Below are 16,769 nucleotides of genomic sequence, written 5' to 3' on the forward strand. Positions count from 1 at the left end.
TTTCACATACCTACTTAGTAGATAAAACAAATGACCGACGGTTACATCTTTGATAACTTTTTAAAAAATTCTTAGTTTTTGTAAATAAATTAAAGAATAAAATACAATGTTTTTGCACCGTCTAAAGAGTGAATTTTAACATTGCAAAAATGTTTAAAAACTTGCCAAATGAATGAATCTTAGTCATAAACACATTTTATTTTTATAGTTTTTCAACCACATTTAGCCTCTTCATAATGTATTATAATATTAGAAGCTAATGTGTTAAAACCGTAATATAGAAAATAACCAAATATTTTTCTTGTCAGGTTGCTGTAAAACTCAAAGAATTAATAACAAATGCAAGATCTTATCAGAAACAAGTTAGCAGCAAATCAAGGACACCAAAGTTAAATGACGCAATTGTGCAAGTTTAAAAAACAAAAGCTGAATGGCTCTTTTGTTCATGAATGAAGGAAAAACTGTCACACTAAAATTGGAGTTATTAAGAAACTGAGTGACACTGTGCAGGAAATGTGTTCACTGTGTGAACTTTTCAAGATCTACTACTCTAACAGTTGTCAACTATTTTAGTGTTGAGTTACTGCTTCCAAATGTTACAATGGAATTCCTTTAGCTGTCACTGACACCAAACGAAGTTAAAATATACTGGAAATATTTTCTAATATTCTTTGAAATCACCTCAAGATTCCACAATCCAGAACCTGGTGAGCAGATTTCTCAGTGTGGGATATTTGCTTCTCCAGCCAGGCAGAATTTAATGCAAGTGAAAATCCCTATTCTTCTTGTGTTCAGTATTTAAATATTTTTGTCAATCAGATGGTTCAATGTCATTTTCTTTCCAATTAAAATGTTTATTTAGCTAATGATTTTGATTAGTTTACATCAAGTCTTAAGTCCTTTTAATCAGTTTTTGTATACGCTTCATGTTCAATGTGTAGCATTGTTACATGAAAAGAATTCAATGAACTAGACCTATGTCTTTCATATTAGTGGTTTTTGAAATGGTCAGTTACTTAACAAGTATACCTCGCTAAGCAAGTTTTTTGCCATCTTGCTAGTGGAAAACTTGTATTCGTAACAGTGAATGATTTTGTATTGATTGTCTAAGATAGAAGATAGTGTTGTTCCAATAAGCAGCTGAAGACTTAGTCAGGTATTATTGCTGTATGTATTCACTCCTGTGGAGCTCTTGTCAATTAGTTCATGTACTTAAGTGATATGGGGACAAAAAAATGGCAGATAAACTTTTTGTTCATTAAGCTTCATGCTTTTTGTATCTGTTCAGATATGAAGATGTTCACTTTTTGTACATAAATTTATTGTATGTAGACAAGAATGGAAAATGCTCAGAAAGAATTTCTCACATCCTTGGGTAGAAAGTTTATTCAAAGATTCTAGTCCAACACAAACTGTGCATGTTAAAACAAATGCAATAAGTCCTTTGTTTTGACTCTTTGCTGGTGTGTGTGGCTTGACTCAATCTTTTATTTTTAAGTTGAAACCATTGATCACTTCAGTCATATTGTTATTTCCTTACATTTAGACATAGATTCTAATTCTGTCATAGAGCACTGAACACTATCAGGGAATAGAAAGATTATTTAATAAACATAAGCTCTTTTTTTTTTTAAACTATTTCTACAATAGTTTACTATATATGTTTAATTTATAACATCTCACATCTATACATTTTTCAAACATTGACCTTTCCATAGAGTCAATTAAATACATAAAGCATATATCCATTATTGCTTTTTAAGTTTTTAAATATAAATATTGAAACTATATACTGAATATTCATTAGTCATATATTAAGACTTTTTATATATTTTCTATCAACAAATATGTATCTATTTTCTTGCATGGTATTAATCAAGAGTGGCTTATACATTATACACAAGCTAAGTACGTATATGTTTCATTTTTATTCATGTGTACATTACAAAGCTTAAAATATTCTATCTTGCAAAAGGACCATTATTCCTGGTATTGTCCATATTGTTATCTTTTGATGTGAGGAGGGAGGTTCTTCATATGTTACAAAGCCTAACTTCTTGTGGTGCAATACTTCCCCTTTTTTTTTTTTTACTGTTTTCATGTGCAATTTTCAAGGCTTAGAATATCTTAGAGAAACTAAATGTGTAAATAGTATTTACTGTGTGTCTCAGTATGTACAATACTGTTGTTTCTCCAGAGTGAGCAAGATTGGTGTAAATGTTAGACTTTCTTAATAAGTGTTTAGACACCTTTTTAATTTCCGATGGCTTAACCTACAACTACAACATAATGGAATTTCCCAAACTGTTAACTTTGCTTAATAAGGTGTGTCCTCGAGTCTGAAGATTAATAAGGAATGCAGTGTTTCCCCTGGCTACGCAGCCCCAGCTTTGCTTAGTAAGTCTCCAAACAAGTTGGTAAAATATGTATGAATGGACATAACTAAACAAAAGCTCAGTCAGCCAAACAATAGAAGAGATGCTTACCACAATCTAGCTTTAAATGGATGACTTTGTAAATAGTATGATTCGGGTGTTAATTGCATTGTTCTTGTCTGGGTCTATTGTTTATATTTACACTTTCCCATTAAGTCTGTGTTCAGTCAACTGTTGTTACATGGTTTGCCAAAATTATACAAGTTTTTTAAAAATTTCCTCATGTAATTTTTCTTGTCTGTTAGATTTGGATATTGTTAATTGTAATTTATTTTAATTCTTTAGAAATCACAAGTTTCGGGCTTACATATTTGAATGAATAATATGAAACTACTTAGACTGAATCCAGTAAATAATTATTGTCTATAGCCAAACAAAAATATCTAGCATTGGGCTTTAAGTATTAATTTAAGTTTCAAAAATATCATTTTGTAACTTTGTCTTGTAACTTTTGTTCAAACATTTTAATTTAATGTTTTATTTGTAACAGCTCTGTGTATGTTAAGAAGTTAATGTAAAATTGGATACTGAAATATGTTTAACTTTTGAACTGTTCTTGGGAGTTTATTCCACTGACACCTGATCTTGATTGAATGAAGTTTTGCTGAGACACACTCATTGAGCCAGCATTTTACATTTTAGGCCATTTGTTCCATTCCTTACTTCTAAATAATACTATCTTTGTTATTGTCAACTCCTTAGACTAGCAGAAGCTTATCACTTGGTCACCTCATTGACTTGTAGAAGTGTTTCATTTAGTTTTCCTCATTGTTAGGGACAACCATTTGACGCTTAACTACTCAGCTGTTCACAAGAATATAAGCCACTAGCCAAGAAGATGAATTTTTTAATATTTTTTTTTGCAAGCAAATGTTAAAGTTTAGACCCCTGCGTATATCTAATATTTACAAATATAAATATTATAGATATATAGATAGATATGTTACAGGAATCAAAATTATAAGCTAGTTTATTGCTAACACACATTCAAAAATCCAGAATCTCCATTGCTGTTTAACAAGGAATTTAGTATTGAATTGGAATAACACTCTTCAATTTACCATTTTTTGTAAAATAACAATACTGAAAATTTTTAGAACTTCTGACAAAATCGGTGATATATACTTTTTACAAAGCTTATATGCACTCAATCTGTCTGGCACAAATTTTGTACACATTTCTCCCACAGCCAATCTCAGATCAAGTGGAAATTTTCTTGTTTCTGACAAAACAAGAATCAAATGTCAAAAAATTACCAGTTGGTTAATTAACTATATTTTGTTTTGTATCGAGCAAGGAAATTGTACTTGACAGATGTGTTATAAGTTGAATAAGTCCCCTATATACTTGGTGTAGAAACTAAGGTTGTCACTTCTAAGTGTTATAAGTTGAATTAGTTCCCTTTATACTTGGTGTAGAAACTAAGGTTGTCACTTCAAAGTGTTATAAGTTGAACTAGTCCCCTTTATACTTGGTGTAGAAACTAAGGTTGTCACTTCAAAGTGTTATAAGTTGAATTATTCCCCTTTATATTTGGTGTAGAAACTAAGGTTGTCACTTCAAAGTGTTATAAGTTGAATTAGTCCCCTTTATACTTGGTGTAGAAACTAAGGTTGTCACTTCAAAGTGTTATAAGTTGAATTAGTTCCCTTTATACTTGGTGTAGAAACTAAGGTTGTCACTTCAAAGTGTTATAAGTTGAATTAGTTCCCTTTATACTTGGTGTAGAAACTAAGGTTGTCACTTCAATGTGTTATAAGTTGAACTAGTCCCCTTTATACTTGGTGTAGAAACTAAGGTTGTCACTTCAAAGTGTTATAAGTTGAATTAGTCCCCTTTATACTTGGTGTAGAAACTAAGGTTGCCACTCAAAGTTTGAACCTAACAATATTTTCATAAGCACTTCACACTGGCATAGTGGGTTAGACATTTAAAAAGTAACATTCACCTAGATACACCATTCTCCCCCCCCCTCCTCTTTTTTTTTTTGTATCTAAAAGACATTTAAAAAGCTATTACAGTAACATTCACCCAGATATCCCATTCTCACCCCCCCCCCACACACACACCTTTTTTTTTGTATCTAAAAGACATTTAAAAAGCTATTACAGTAACATTCACCCAGATATCCCATTCTCACCCCCCCCCACACACACACACCTTTTTTTTTTGTATCTAAAAGACATTTAAAAAGTAACATTCACCCAGATACCCCATTCCCCCCCCCCTTTTTTTTTTGTATCTAAAAGACATTTAAAAAGCTATTACAGTAACATTCGACCAGATACCCCATTCCCCCACCCCCTTTTTTTTCCCAACTGGTCCAGACAACTTAGAAGCTTTCAGCGCATCAACAAAAGCTCAAATCATGATATATCATGATATATAATAAGCTTTGTTTTTAAGAAAAAGTATTTTTTTATTTTAAATATTTTGTACAAGAGTATTTGACATACCAGTCAGCTCAAAAACTATAGTATTAAAAGCTCAGCCATTCTCATAGAATTGTATCAACATTTATAATGAGTCATTTTGTATACATGTCGAGACAGTCAGTGTTTGTTTACTAGCAGTAATACTACCTATTATTAAACAGTGTATATTAGCTTTAAATTCAAATTAATTCACTTACAACTAATGGAATACAATCATTTTTTTTAAATTGCGGAAAATAAAAAAAGAGATAAAGCTCTCTCTCTAAACATCAATTTCTAATCCTTCAAAATATTTCTCACAACATGAAGGATTCAAAGCCATGACCTACATAATAGAGTCAATATGTTATGCATCGGTGAAACAAACAAATAAGTTAGGCAACTTGTTTCTTACATCCCATAGGATTGTTTTGTCTGTTCCTCTTATATGAAATGTGCTTTTAACCCTTTAGACGCATGTGGTTGTTTAGCCTCTAAACACTAGAACTGTAATTTTATTTTGTATGCAGTCATTGTAAAAAAGCTTAGCACTTCAAGGGTTAAATGTGTCTTTATGCAATATTTTTTCCTTGCTTTTATATTTGAGAGCCTAGTTATGTGTTTTATGTATGGTTGCTACTTTACTTTTTAAATCTTCCTTCTTTGAGTGTCTCTAATTTGAGTGTTTGCTTAACTGGTGTTAACTCTTTGCAAGTTATGTTTTGGTGTCTTGTGTTTTATTTCCTTCTTACCTGGTGTACATGGTGTATCAAAAACCTGAGTGAGTCTGGTATTACTTGCTCCTGTTAACTTGGCATTGTCTCTTGGGATATATTTTACTACTCTTTTTTTTTAGATGTTAGTCTTTTATGTTTTTTTGGGATCTTGATGTTAAGCGTTCGTTTAATCCTAAAGAATAGGCCAGTGATACACTTTTATTTAAACCTCTTGTAAAAAGAGTTCTCCAGTTAGTTACCTGACTAATTGGATTGTCATTTATGATTATTTCTTACACCAGTGTTTCCCAAACTTTGTTCCACGGAATCCTAGTATTCCGTGAGGCCTGAATAGGTGTTCCATGAACTACTGGAATAATGAACTAGTAGGCCACCAGGGGAATTAATCTCTCTAAAAAAATAAATAAAGTGTTCCCGCCAAATACTCCAAATGTGCAAAGTGTTCCGTTAAGGATAAGGTTTAAGACACACTGCCATACACAATACTGTAACACTGAAATACATGTTTTATCCAATCAACTTAATGTGGCATTTTAAAATATGAAAACTGAATCTTTAGCACATTTTTACTGGACACTAAAATATTTGGTTTGTTGTTTTTTGTTACCTTATTATATTATATTAAGTGAATGTTTGTTTTTTTTTACCCCAAGATTACTAGCTTTAACTGCTATTGTCAGGGTTTTATGAACTTTTGAAAACTTTGTATTGTCTGTATACATTGTTCTGTTTTAATTATTTCTACAGTTACTTCCCTTGGTGTATGTGTGTGTGTGTGTGGGTGTATATGATGTATGCATTAACTTTGAGAACCACCTATCAGTGAGTTTCCTTGTATGTAAATGTGTATATAATATTACTGTATAATGGATAAAGAGTTGGTCAGACGTGACCTAATTCTTATATTAATACATTTTGCAGCATTTTTTTTTTTGTTTTTTGAAGTCTATGAATAAAAAGAAATATTATTTATGTGTTTTTATTTTTCTTTAGATTTTGATTTTCAACTAAGCTTGATTCGGGCACATTCCTTGCTCCAAATGCTAGGACAAATTTGTACAAATGCTCCTTCTTCCCTAGCTCTATTAGAGCATTGAATGGGATGATCATTTTATCCATCTACTAACCATGGTTTTACGCGACTTAGCTCGAGTTATTTTTTGTTCTGTAGTAAAATGTAAAGGTCCCCTTTCAGATCTATAGGGCAGGTGATGTTAGGATGTTACGGTCAAGTGTTTCTTTGGCCAAATGTTTACGAGCAGCACAGCTTTTCCCAAACTAAACTCGGATCAAAAGTAAAAAGTTTGGCTTTGAGCTAGTTTGTTTATTTGTTAGTTTGAATTATTTCTTGTGTGTGTATATATATATATACACCGGTGTATATATATATATATATTTATATTATCGATAAAGGCGGTAGGTCGTGTGGTATGTCGTTACGATGGTCCTTGGTCCTGAGTTCGAAACCTGCTCACTTCCCATCACATTGACGTCCAGCATGAGGTTTGGGCCATGACGTAGCCTAATAATGTGAAGAAACGTTTCAAAAGCACAAAACAAAACTAAACCTCAGCTGAACATTTTACTGCCAAATTAGTCGTGTCTTTAGACAAAAGGTATGAAGTCAGAGGAATGCCACTTTAATCTCTAGTTAAAATATCTATGTTAAAAAAATGTTTTAGCTCTTGTAAAAGTTGGTAGATTTCTTTACAAAGTCGTGCTTAGAATCTCTTACAAATAAACATAGTTTCTAAGCCTTTGTTGTTTTATTTTATTGATTACTTTGTTACAGTTCTCAAGTTTAAACATAGCTTGGAATGGGAAGGGCAAAGAATTATATACTTACGTGGGTGGAGTCGGGGGTTAATAGGTTTAAATGAAGCTTTAATTGCTCTATAACATGTCATCTGTGTTTACAAAAGGTCTACTTTAATTACAGCTCATTATAGCAGTAAATACCTAGAAGTACAATTATACTTCAGCGAGAGAGAAAGTTGGTGTTATTGGAAGGGGGAGAAAATATTGATATTCCATAAAAAAAATAAACCACTAATAGCTATTCTTCAAACCAGTCATTAAAAAGACAAATAACCTTACGAGTCATTTAAAATGACATATTGCAATATGTAAAAGAGTAAAACCATAGCATGTAATCAAGAAAAAAATTACTCGTACCTGCTTATATTGGGATACGACCCGGTGTACTTATGAAACAGTAACCATTTAAACTTCTATTTAAAAAAATAACACTAAACAACTTATTATAGACTTCAGAAGACAAATTAGACCAACTCTAGATAAACAGTATACCAATCCTACAAATGAACACATGCAGATATCTGTGTGTCACTGTTGTAGACAGCAGCTTTCGTGGAAAGACCATCTTTAAAACCTGGCAAAGAAAGTCACACAGACTAATAATTGTTTCCATGTTTTATACTTTCACATTACTCTAGAACATCTTGGCTAATTGTTAGTGTGCGACCAAACCATACAAAAACATGATTTGCTAACATATTGTTGGCAAGCTAGCGTGCCATCTAAACAGTTGCGCCGCTTGGGCAGTCTTATTAAAAAAATAAAAACATTAAAAAAATAGACACACATCTCAGAAGAACTCTTTTAAAAAAAAAGTCTTTGTAAATCAAAACAAAATTTAGCGAAAAACAACTAAGTCAAATGGTCACAAAGAGGGCAAACTTCTGTCTATTAAAGCAAGAAATGAACGCATAAAAAACGTATTTGTTGCTTTATCCGACAATATCATCGCTGCTCGTTGACAAGGGGACGTCAACGAATCTTTGTTTTTAATCTTTGTTTTTTAACTATTTTTATTATTGAAAATTGATTCCAGATAATGAAAGCATAGCACATTTCTTATTCGGATCAATAGAGAAGTCTTAGTCTTGATATGGTCCACTATTGTCAAGGAAAATCTTGACTCAGAGCAATTCAACGTAATAGTGACCTTTTAAACTTTATTTACATTAAACAATACTTGTTATAAAACTTGCGGTGTTGGACATTAGCATTATGCCCGCCATAGATGTCACCAAAAAGATTACCATTAGCCATAGTGAGAGAGACCAACAGGTTTCCTCAGCATCGACCATGATCAAATTCATATTAAGTAAACTAATCTAAGTTGAATACTATTTAGGATGAAAATGTTACATTCGAACAGCTATTTGCGAAAGAGTTGAAAGTATTCTGGCAAATAATGGGCACATTTTTATATTACTTTGGGGGTCATTTATTTTCATGGTGAAATTAGAAAATCACCACAGCAATGGCTAATATGACCGCGGCATTTTTCTATCAAGACTTCAGTCCTGGACAGATGATTATTGGTATGGAAGTGAGCACAGTCCTTTCAGCTATCATCTCAGCATTTGGTATTTTTACTAATACAATAGTCATACGAACTTTCATGGCCATGGGGCCAGCAGACGGCATGACCGTTGCGTTCTTACTTATGTCCCTTGTGGACTTGACCTTTTCAGCCGTCTCGTTCAGCCTGAGCATCAGTACAATATTTTTAATTCTGGAGACCCTGTCTGGTAACTTCTTTCCCGTACAGCCATACGGCATAGGTGTTTACTTTGCCAACTTGTTAATTCCCTTGTCTGCCATCATTTCGCTCCAGACAAGCTTCATCGCTATAGCCAGATGCTTGTGTGTGGCTGCGCCATTTTATTTCAAGAACATGTTCACGCGGAGCCTCACTCTGGCGTTCATGGTGTCTTTTACCGTGTTCTCGTCTGCTGTGTATGTTTCCGTCTTTGTGTTTATGGGAATGGTTGACAAAACGGACAATATAAAAAATCTAACCAGGCCAATGCTGTGGGTTTCACCCAACAGGGAGCCAACAAAGAGTATCGTCTCAACCATCATCGCCATAATCATTCCGCTGGCTTCGCAACTCATCGTCATCATTACACTCGTTGTTATGGCAACCTCTTTGAGAAATTCGTACCATTTTAGGCTATCTGCAGCAATAGGGATAGATTCACCAAAACGCAATCGTCAAAGTGCAGCACCCAGTGGAATTGATAGACCTACTTCGAAAACGGCAAACAAAGAATGTACAATTTCTAGCAAAGAAATGCAAATAATCAAACAGGTGGCGCTGTTATCAGCACTGTATGTCGTCTGCCACATACCAAAGATAATGTTTATAATTACCGGACTTGTTCTTCCTGAGTTCAATTTGAATCGCGAGCTTCAAAATTTGTATCTGACGATGAGCAACACTAGGATGTTGTTTGAAATGATCAACTCTGCATCTAACTTTCCAATTTACTTCAAATACAATTCAAAATTTAGAAAACTGCTTGGAAAGAAAATGTGTCGACAAAAAAATTCGTAGGCCTAAAAAAATTATAAAATAAGTTTTCTTTTATTTATTTATACTATTTAAACAAAAGTAAATTTAAGTTTGTTGTTGTTTTTAACGGTACACGTTTGATGAAAAATTACATTTAGTTTAATACAGTTTGTCTGAATGTCAATCTTGGGTCTAAAAACGTCAAAGGTACTATTAAAAATCCGAATTCCCTGTATCCTGTATCGAAGTCAAATATATCATTGGTCTTATCACTTTCATTAAAGAGAAATTAAATTACAGATGAATATGTCAATTGTGCCTATTATGATAATAAATGTTAACTTAAAGAAATAAGCGTGCCTTTGAGCTAACAAAAAGTAATAAGGAACCCTATATGTGAATCGCAAGAACCATGTTTTACATACTACCAATAACAAAGCGTCTTCATTCTTATCTTATCTTATATAATACAGACGTTACTTCAAAAAAGAAGATGATTACTTCCTACGCGTCATGCATTTAGTCATGCATATTAACCAATGACTTAAATTCTGCCAAGTCACTGGTTTTCCTGGCAGGCAACTCATTCCATGCTCTAATAGCGCTAGGGAAGAAGGAGTATTTGTACGAACGTACATTTAAAACATGTCTGCCACAAGAGTCACTGACTTCCACTGCATGAGCAAATGCTAGTCGCTTGTCTAATAAGGCCAGTGTAAACATTGTAGATTTTTTACATGTAGACAGAGCCGGCCTTAGGCCACTGCAACCTACGCGGACGCAGTGGGCCCCGCACTTTCATAGGCTCCGCTCTAATTCAAGGAATTCAAGGTGTAAAATATTAAATAAAACCATTATAATTTATAAATATAATAACGAGGTTTCTGCCCCCTTATTTTTCCGAGCCTCCTGGAAATTTCCTGAATTTGCAAAATATACGAAAAAGTCCAGGAAATCTCTTACAATTATTGAATCACCTGAAAACTCATAAAAATTTACTGAAAAGTAGACAATATTGTCATTCTGAGGTGCCAATCGTACTCCCGATTTAAAAACAAAACGGCAATGTGAGCTTTCATTTAATAAAAATTTAGTGCAAATTCGAATGTGTTTTCTAATACAAAATCTTAATTTTGATAATATGCTTATCGACTGGGTAAAAATAAATTCGCTATTGTTACGAAACAATGCACACACTATATAATTATTTTTTTTATGCATTGATAGCGGGCAAAGATGGAAAAGTTATTAAAATCTAAATTCACTATATTTTGTAGCTTAAAATGTTAACGTAAGACGGCTACTTTATTATTTCCTGAAATCAAACTTTATAGTTATAATATTGATTATCTAAGATATGTTGACAATTTGATTTCAAATGACAAACGAATTAACGCCAAATGATTCTTTTAAATCACTTTTAAAACTTATATTTGATTGTTTGAACAAGCTTTTCTGATTACATTTCATTTTATTGCCAGAAGGCCAATAAGTCTCATTATCGATAATAAGCTATTCACTTTTTTTTTCTCAAGGGAAAATTATACACTTGGTCATTGGTGAGAAATTTCATTCGTCCGTCGTTTCACTAAATACTCCTCCATAACAAAAAAAATCTTCTGACTTTTGTAAACAGATGCCTACGCCGGATATTAGGAATTAGGTGGCCAGAAAATATATCTACTGTCGATTTGTGGGAGAGAACTAGACAAAAGCCCAAAGCCCAAGACATCACAAAACGAAAATGGAGCTGGATAGAACACACCCTGCAAAGACCAGCTACCAATGTTGCAAGGCAGGCACTTGACTGGAACCCACAAGGAAAGAAGAAAGTGGGCAGACCCAAGCAAACCTTGAAGAGGTCAGTCATCAGTGAAGCTGAGAGTACTGCAATGACATGGGAGCAGATGAAGAAAGCTGCTCAGAACCGAGTTCGGTGGAGAGGTGTGGTTGCGGCCCTATGCTCCCCTGGGAGTACACAGGATTAAATCATAAATCAAACAATCAAAAAATGAACGTTGATCTTTGAATGAAACAAAGCGTGAAGGGAGAGGAACGGCGTGAACTAAAAAAGGAAGCTGGTGTACTCTGGTGTAGCATAGGCCTACTATATGAGACTGTATGAAGCTGGTGTAGCCTACTATATGAGACTGTATGAAGCTGGTGTAGCTTACTATATGAGACTGTATGAAGCTGGTGTAGAATACTATATGAGACTGTATGAAGCTGGTGTAGCCTACTATATGAGACTGTATGAAGCTGGTGTAGCATGCTTTATGAGACTGTATGAAGCTGGTGTAGCATGCTTTATGAGACTGTATGAAGCTGGTGTAGCCTACTATATGAGACTGTATGAAGCTGGTGTGACCTACTATATGAGACTGTATGAAGCTGGTGTAGCCTACTATATGAGACTGTATGAAGCTGGTGTAGCCTACTATATGAGACTGTATGAAGCTGGTGTAGCCTACTATATGAGACTGTATGAAGCTGGTGAAGCCTACTATATAAGACTGTATGAAGCTGGTGTAGACTACTATATGAGACTGTATGAAGCTGGTGTAGCTTACTATATGAGACTGTATGAAGCTGGTGTAGCCTACTATATGAGACTGTATGAAGCTGGTGTAGCATGCTTTATGAGACTGTATGAAGCTGGTGTAGCATAGGCCTACTATATGAGACTGTATGTAGCTGGTGTAGCATGCTTTATGAGACTGTATAAAGCTGGTGTAGCCTACTATATGAGACTGTATGAAGCTGGTGAAGCCTACTACAGCAGACTGTATGATAATAAAATCAACGTTCCTTTTGCCCGAGAGGACATTGAGATAGTTGAACAAAGGAAAGTTTAGTAACAATGAATAGTTTTTTATTTTGAATGCATAATACACGGTGACCCGTCAAAATAGCGCGGACAAAATAGCGCCGACAAAATAGCGCGGACAAAATAGTGCCGACAAAATAGCGCCGACAACATAGCGCGAAATTTCCCGAGAAAAAAGCGCAAGACAAAATAGCGCGGACTTGTATATGAATATGATGTGTATAATAGTATCGGATTATTAGTAATTTAATGTCCTGGGCATCATTTTTGTTGATGTACTCTGGTGTAGCATAGGATACTATATGAGACTGTATGAAGCTGGTGTAGCCTACTATATGAGACTGTATGAAGCTGGTGTAGCATGCTTTATGAGACTGTATAAAGCTGGTGTAGCCTACTATATGAGACTGTATGAAGCTGGTGTAGCCTACTATATGAGACTGTATGAAGCTGGTGTGACCTACTATACGAGACTGTATGAAGCTGGTGTAGCCTACTATATGAGACTGTATGAAGCTGGTGTACTCTGGTGTAGCATAGGGTACTATATGAGACTGTATGAAGCTGGTGTAGTTTACTATATGAGACTTTATGAAGCTGGTGTAGTTTACTATATGAGACTGTATGAAGCTGGTGTAGCCTACCATATGAGACTGTATGAAGTTAAAGTGTATCAAGTAGTAATTGTTCTTATTTGTGTAGCAAGTATTAATTAATTGAAATTGAGTAATTGTGTAAACCCCTACGAGCCTAATTAGCCAAGTCAAAGACAAGCTACAAAATGAACCTCTGACAGTATTCTGAACAAAATTAAACTCACTACAAAAAAAACGCGTCTTTTCACTCTGGCAATCCGGAGTCTTCTCGCATACCTAAAACGACTGACGACAATGCCGCTAATTTTTTATCATTCACAATCAATTGCTAACCTCTTATTACTATTTCCAAGGTGCATGCACACCCCATTACAGGCTTGCTTGTTAATTTCAACTAGATTAGTAGGCCTATCTATTTGTGGTGAATAAAATTGCAATTTTTGTTTCACCTTTCATTATTTTAAATTCCATAAAAAAAGACGAATGTCAGAGCCACACCCCTCCCCTCTCTCCTTTTTTTTTTTTCTCTTTTAACTTTTTTCAGGACAATTTTTAAAGTTCATGCGACCCCTTACTTTTATTAGCAGCAAACAACTTTTGAATGAGAGAACCGGAGCAATGTTACAAAATCATACATTTGAATGATCTGGGACCCAAATAACAGCCAAAGTTATAAAGTAGACGCCGAAGAGAGAATTTAATGAGATCACCAGAAGATAACTAATTTCACTGCGACAAAATATTAAGATCACAGCTAGGTCTAAGTGTCCAGAAGCTTTATTATTATTTCTGCAATAATTATATTCAATTATTTAAAAGCAATGAAATTATTGTATCCCAATAGTAAGGAGTGATTGGTCAAGGGGAGTTCAATGAAGGACAGCTCCCAATGTAACCCCCATATTGTCGAAATTATTTAAAAATCAAAGCATTCGTTTATATCACATTGAATTTTACTTACCAAAAAAGACTTAGAAGGTTAAAATGATATTTAACCTTGGTTTGGCCAACATGAAAAACACACCCTGCGAAAACCAGCTACCAATGTTGCAAGGCAGGCACTTGACTGGAACCCACAAGGAAAGAGGAAAGTGGGCAGATCCAAGCAAACCAGGAAGAGGTCAGTCATCAGTGAAGCTGAGGGTACTGGAATGACATGGGAGCAGTTGAAGAAAGCTGCTCAGAACCGAGTTCGGTGGAGAGGCCTATGCTCCCCTGGGAGTACACAGGATTAAGTAAGTAAGTTGGCCAATATGAATATGAATTTTCTGTTTTGGATCCCTTAACTCACGAAAACATAAAGAAACTAGAACATACGCAAAATAGAGCAGTAAGATTTATAGGGCCTACAAATGAATATTTACATTTGATTAAAATAAATCACTAAATTTAGAGATACTTCGGGGCAGAATATTAAAAAGTAAAGTAGTATTAATTCATAAAACACTGAACCATAATTTACGAATATAAAAACAAAACCTAATAAAATACTCAGAAAGACACAAAGTTAAAGGCCAATTTCTAATCCCATATTCTAAGACAGACTCATTCAAGCACTTCTTCACTAATGCCATTAGTGTAAGGGTTGTCTGAATCAGCCAGGAAAACCAACAGCTTATCAGAGTTTAAGTCACTAACAACACGCATGACTAGATAGACACGTGCATACGCGTAGGATGTAGTTATCTTGTCTTTTGAGGTAAAGTCTGGAATTTAGGCCTATAAGCTAAGACAACTAACAACGCTTTTTCAGCTAGACGGGTTGTTAATCGCTGCTATAGCCTTTTTTATGTTGCTTATTTTGTAAGACGTTATACATGTTTCAGAGTTGAAGATAATCTACTTCCTAGTCCAAACCTCCCGCGGGACTGGGGGGGGGGGGGTAGCGAGCAGCGTATGAATCCAGGACGACCGAACGACAGTCCAGCGCGCATACCGCACGACCAGGCAGCCAACATAGTTTCAATTTCTTATCTCTCCTGAAAAAAAAAACTTGTCTATTAATTTCTCGTTTCTAAACTTCATTACCGAGCGACAGAAATTGTATATTTGCAACACATCAATGACGTCATCCTTTAGATTTCTCCTCGTTCGTTGTCATTAAGTCAAGTGACGATAAAAAAAAATACCTAGCAAAAATGTCATCTGTTTGTGTCTATTTTCTTTGGTAGGCCTAAATAGATTGTCACATGTGTAATCTGGGGGGGGGGGAGAGGAGGTAATACACGTCATCAAGCAAACTTCTTCTTATGTCTCTATATCAATGTTTTGCTCAGAGGTGCCGTGCTTTCGTCAAAGTTTAAGACGTTATGTACAGTAGCTAGCAATTGATATAGCCTTTGTGTTGAGATAACTTGTATCTAATGGTTTACTTATAAGTAGAGATTGCTTTTATGTAAGAGAAAGGGTATTGTGTAACAGAGAGCCTATAAGTTAAATCTAAAGGACAGTGCATTTAAAAAATTCCTTGTAATCAGAAATAGTTACTGTGTAATAATTGTATGAAAGTTATATACATCCCAAACTTTAACGTTATAACACATATTTCTATTTAATACTAATACCAAGCTGTCTATTTCTGTACATATCGTTCTGCGAGATTTCATGTCACTGCCTACACAGCTCCCAAAAATAAATAAGTTCATGATTAAGCCAATATTGAGGGAGATTTGCGCTGCATCAGCCTCACTCTCTCGCCTCTTGCCAGCTGGATCCAGTGGCAGAACAGAGTCCAGACAACTGGAGCTGGTTTGGGGTGCAGTGGACGACCAGTGTGCTCTACATATCCCACAGTGCTCCAAAACGCTCCACGGCGTTTGCTAGGTGACACCTGATGGCCCTGGTAGTCCAATATTAAAGTATGGGGAAAGTCTGATATTGTGGATTTTATTTCATTTAAAAATTCACGTGTAGCTTTCTAATATGCTTGTCTTGAACCCCCCCCCCCCCCCCAAAGCAATGGAGTCTGCGACGACCCAATACTCTGGTTGCCCATAGTAACGTTAAAAAATACAAATGTTCTAAAATTGTTTTTGTAAAATGTTTTACATGTTTCGGGTGTTGCTTCAGTCCGATCCTACTTCACGTCGACGGGGGATGGCCAGTGGGCAGGTTATGGATCCCCGGGAACATCGAGACGACCGAACGACAGTCCAGCGCGCGTACCACACGACCAAGCAGCCATCCAACGCATGGATAACTAGGTTTATATGCTACCAATATATAATAATTTCACCCACTGTCCCGGAAATACATATGTATTTAAATACACAACATGAAATTATAATGAATCGAAATGGTGTTTTGTAAAGAAATCGTTAAAATACCCAAGAGATTGGCATTCGAATCTGCATTCGACTAGACACAAATTAACCATTGAGGCTGTAATTACTGGCATTGACAAAGTATTGTATTTTAACATTTACTTTTCTCA

General features: G+C 34.9%; 2 protein-coding genes across 2 annotated transcripts in view; both read left to right on the forward strand.

Annotated features, from left to right (window-relative positions):
- The window catches only part of LOC106056065 (tyrosine-protein kinase transmembrane receptor Ror-like), a 34,063-nt gene extending 31,101 nt beyond the window's left edge, over nt 1-2,962 (forward strand). The window contains exon 14 of the mRNA XM_056008468.1: nt 309-2,962. Within this exon, the coding sequence (XP_055864443.1) occupies nt 309-416 (108 nt within the window). The 3' untranslated portion in view covers nt 417-2,962. The remainder of the gene's footprint in view (nt 1-308) is intronic.
- A 5,913-nt stretch (nt 2,963-8,875) lies between these two features.
- Nucleotides 8,876-9,955, forward strand: LOC129922399 (uncharacterized). The gene has a single exon (XM_056008340.1). The coding sequence runs from the start codon at nt 8,876-8,878 to the stop codon at nt 9,953-9,955; it is 1,080 nt and encodes a 359-aa protein (XP_055864315.1).
- The last annotated feature ends 6,814 nt before the right edge of the window (nt 9,956-16,769 follow it).

The sequence above is a fragment of the Biomphalaria glabrata genome, chromosome 13, assembly GCF_947242115.1.
Source record: "Biomphalaria glabrata chromosome 13, xgBioGlab47.1, whole genome shotgun sequence".
In the NCBI taxonomy this organism is placed as follows: domain Eukaryota; kingdom Metazoa; phylum Mollusca; class Gastropoda; family Planorbidae; genus Biomphalaria; species Biomphalaria glabrata.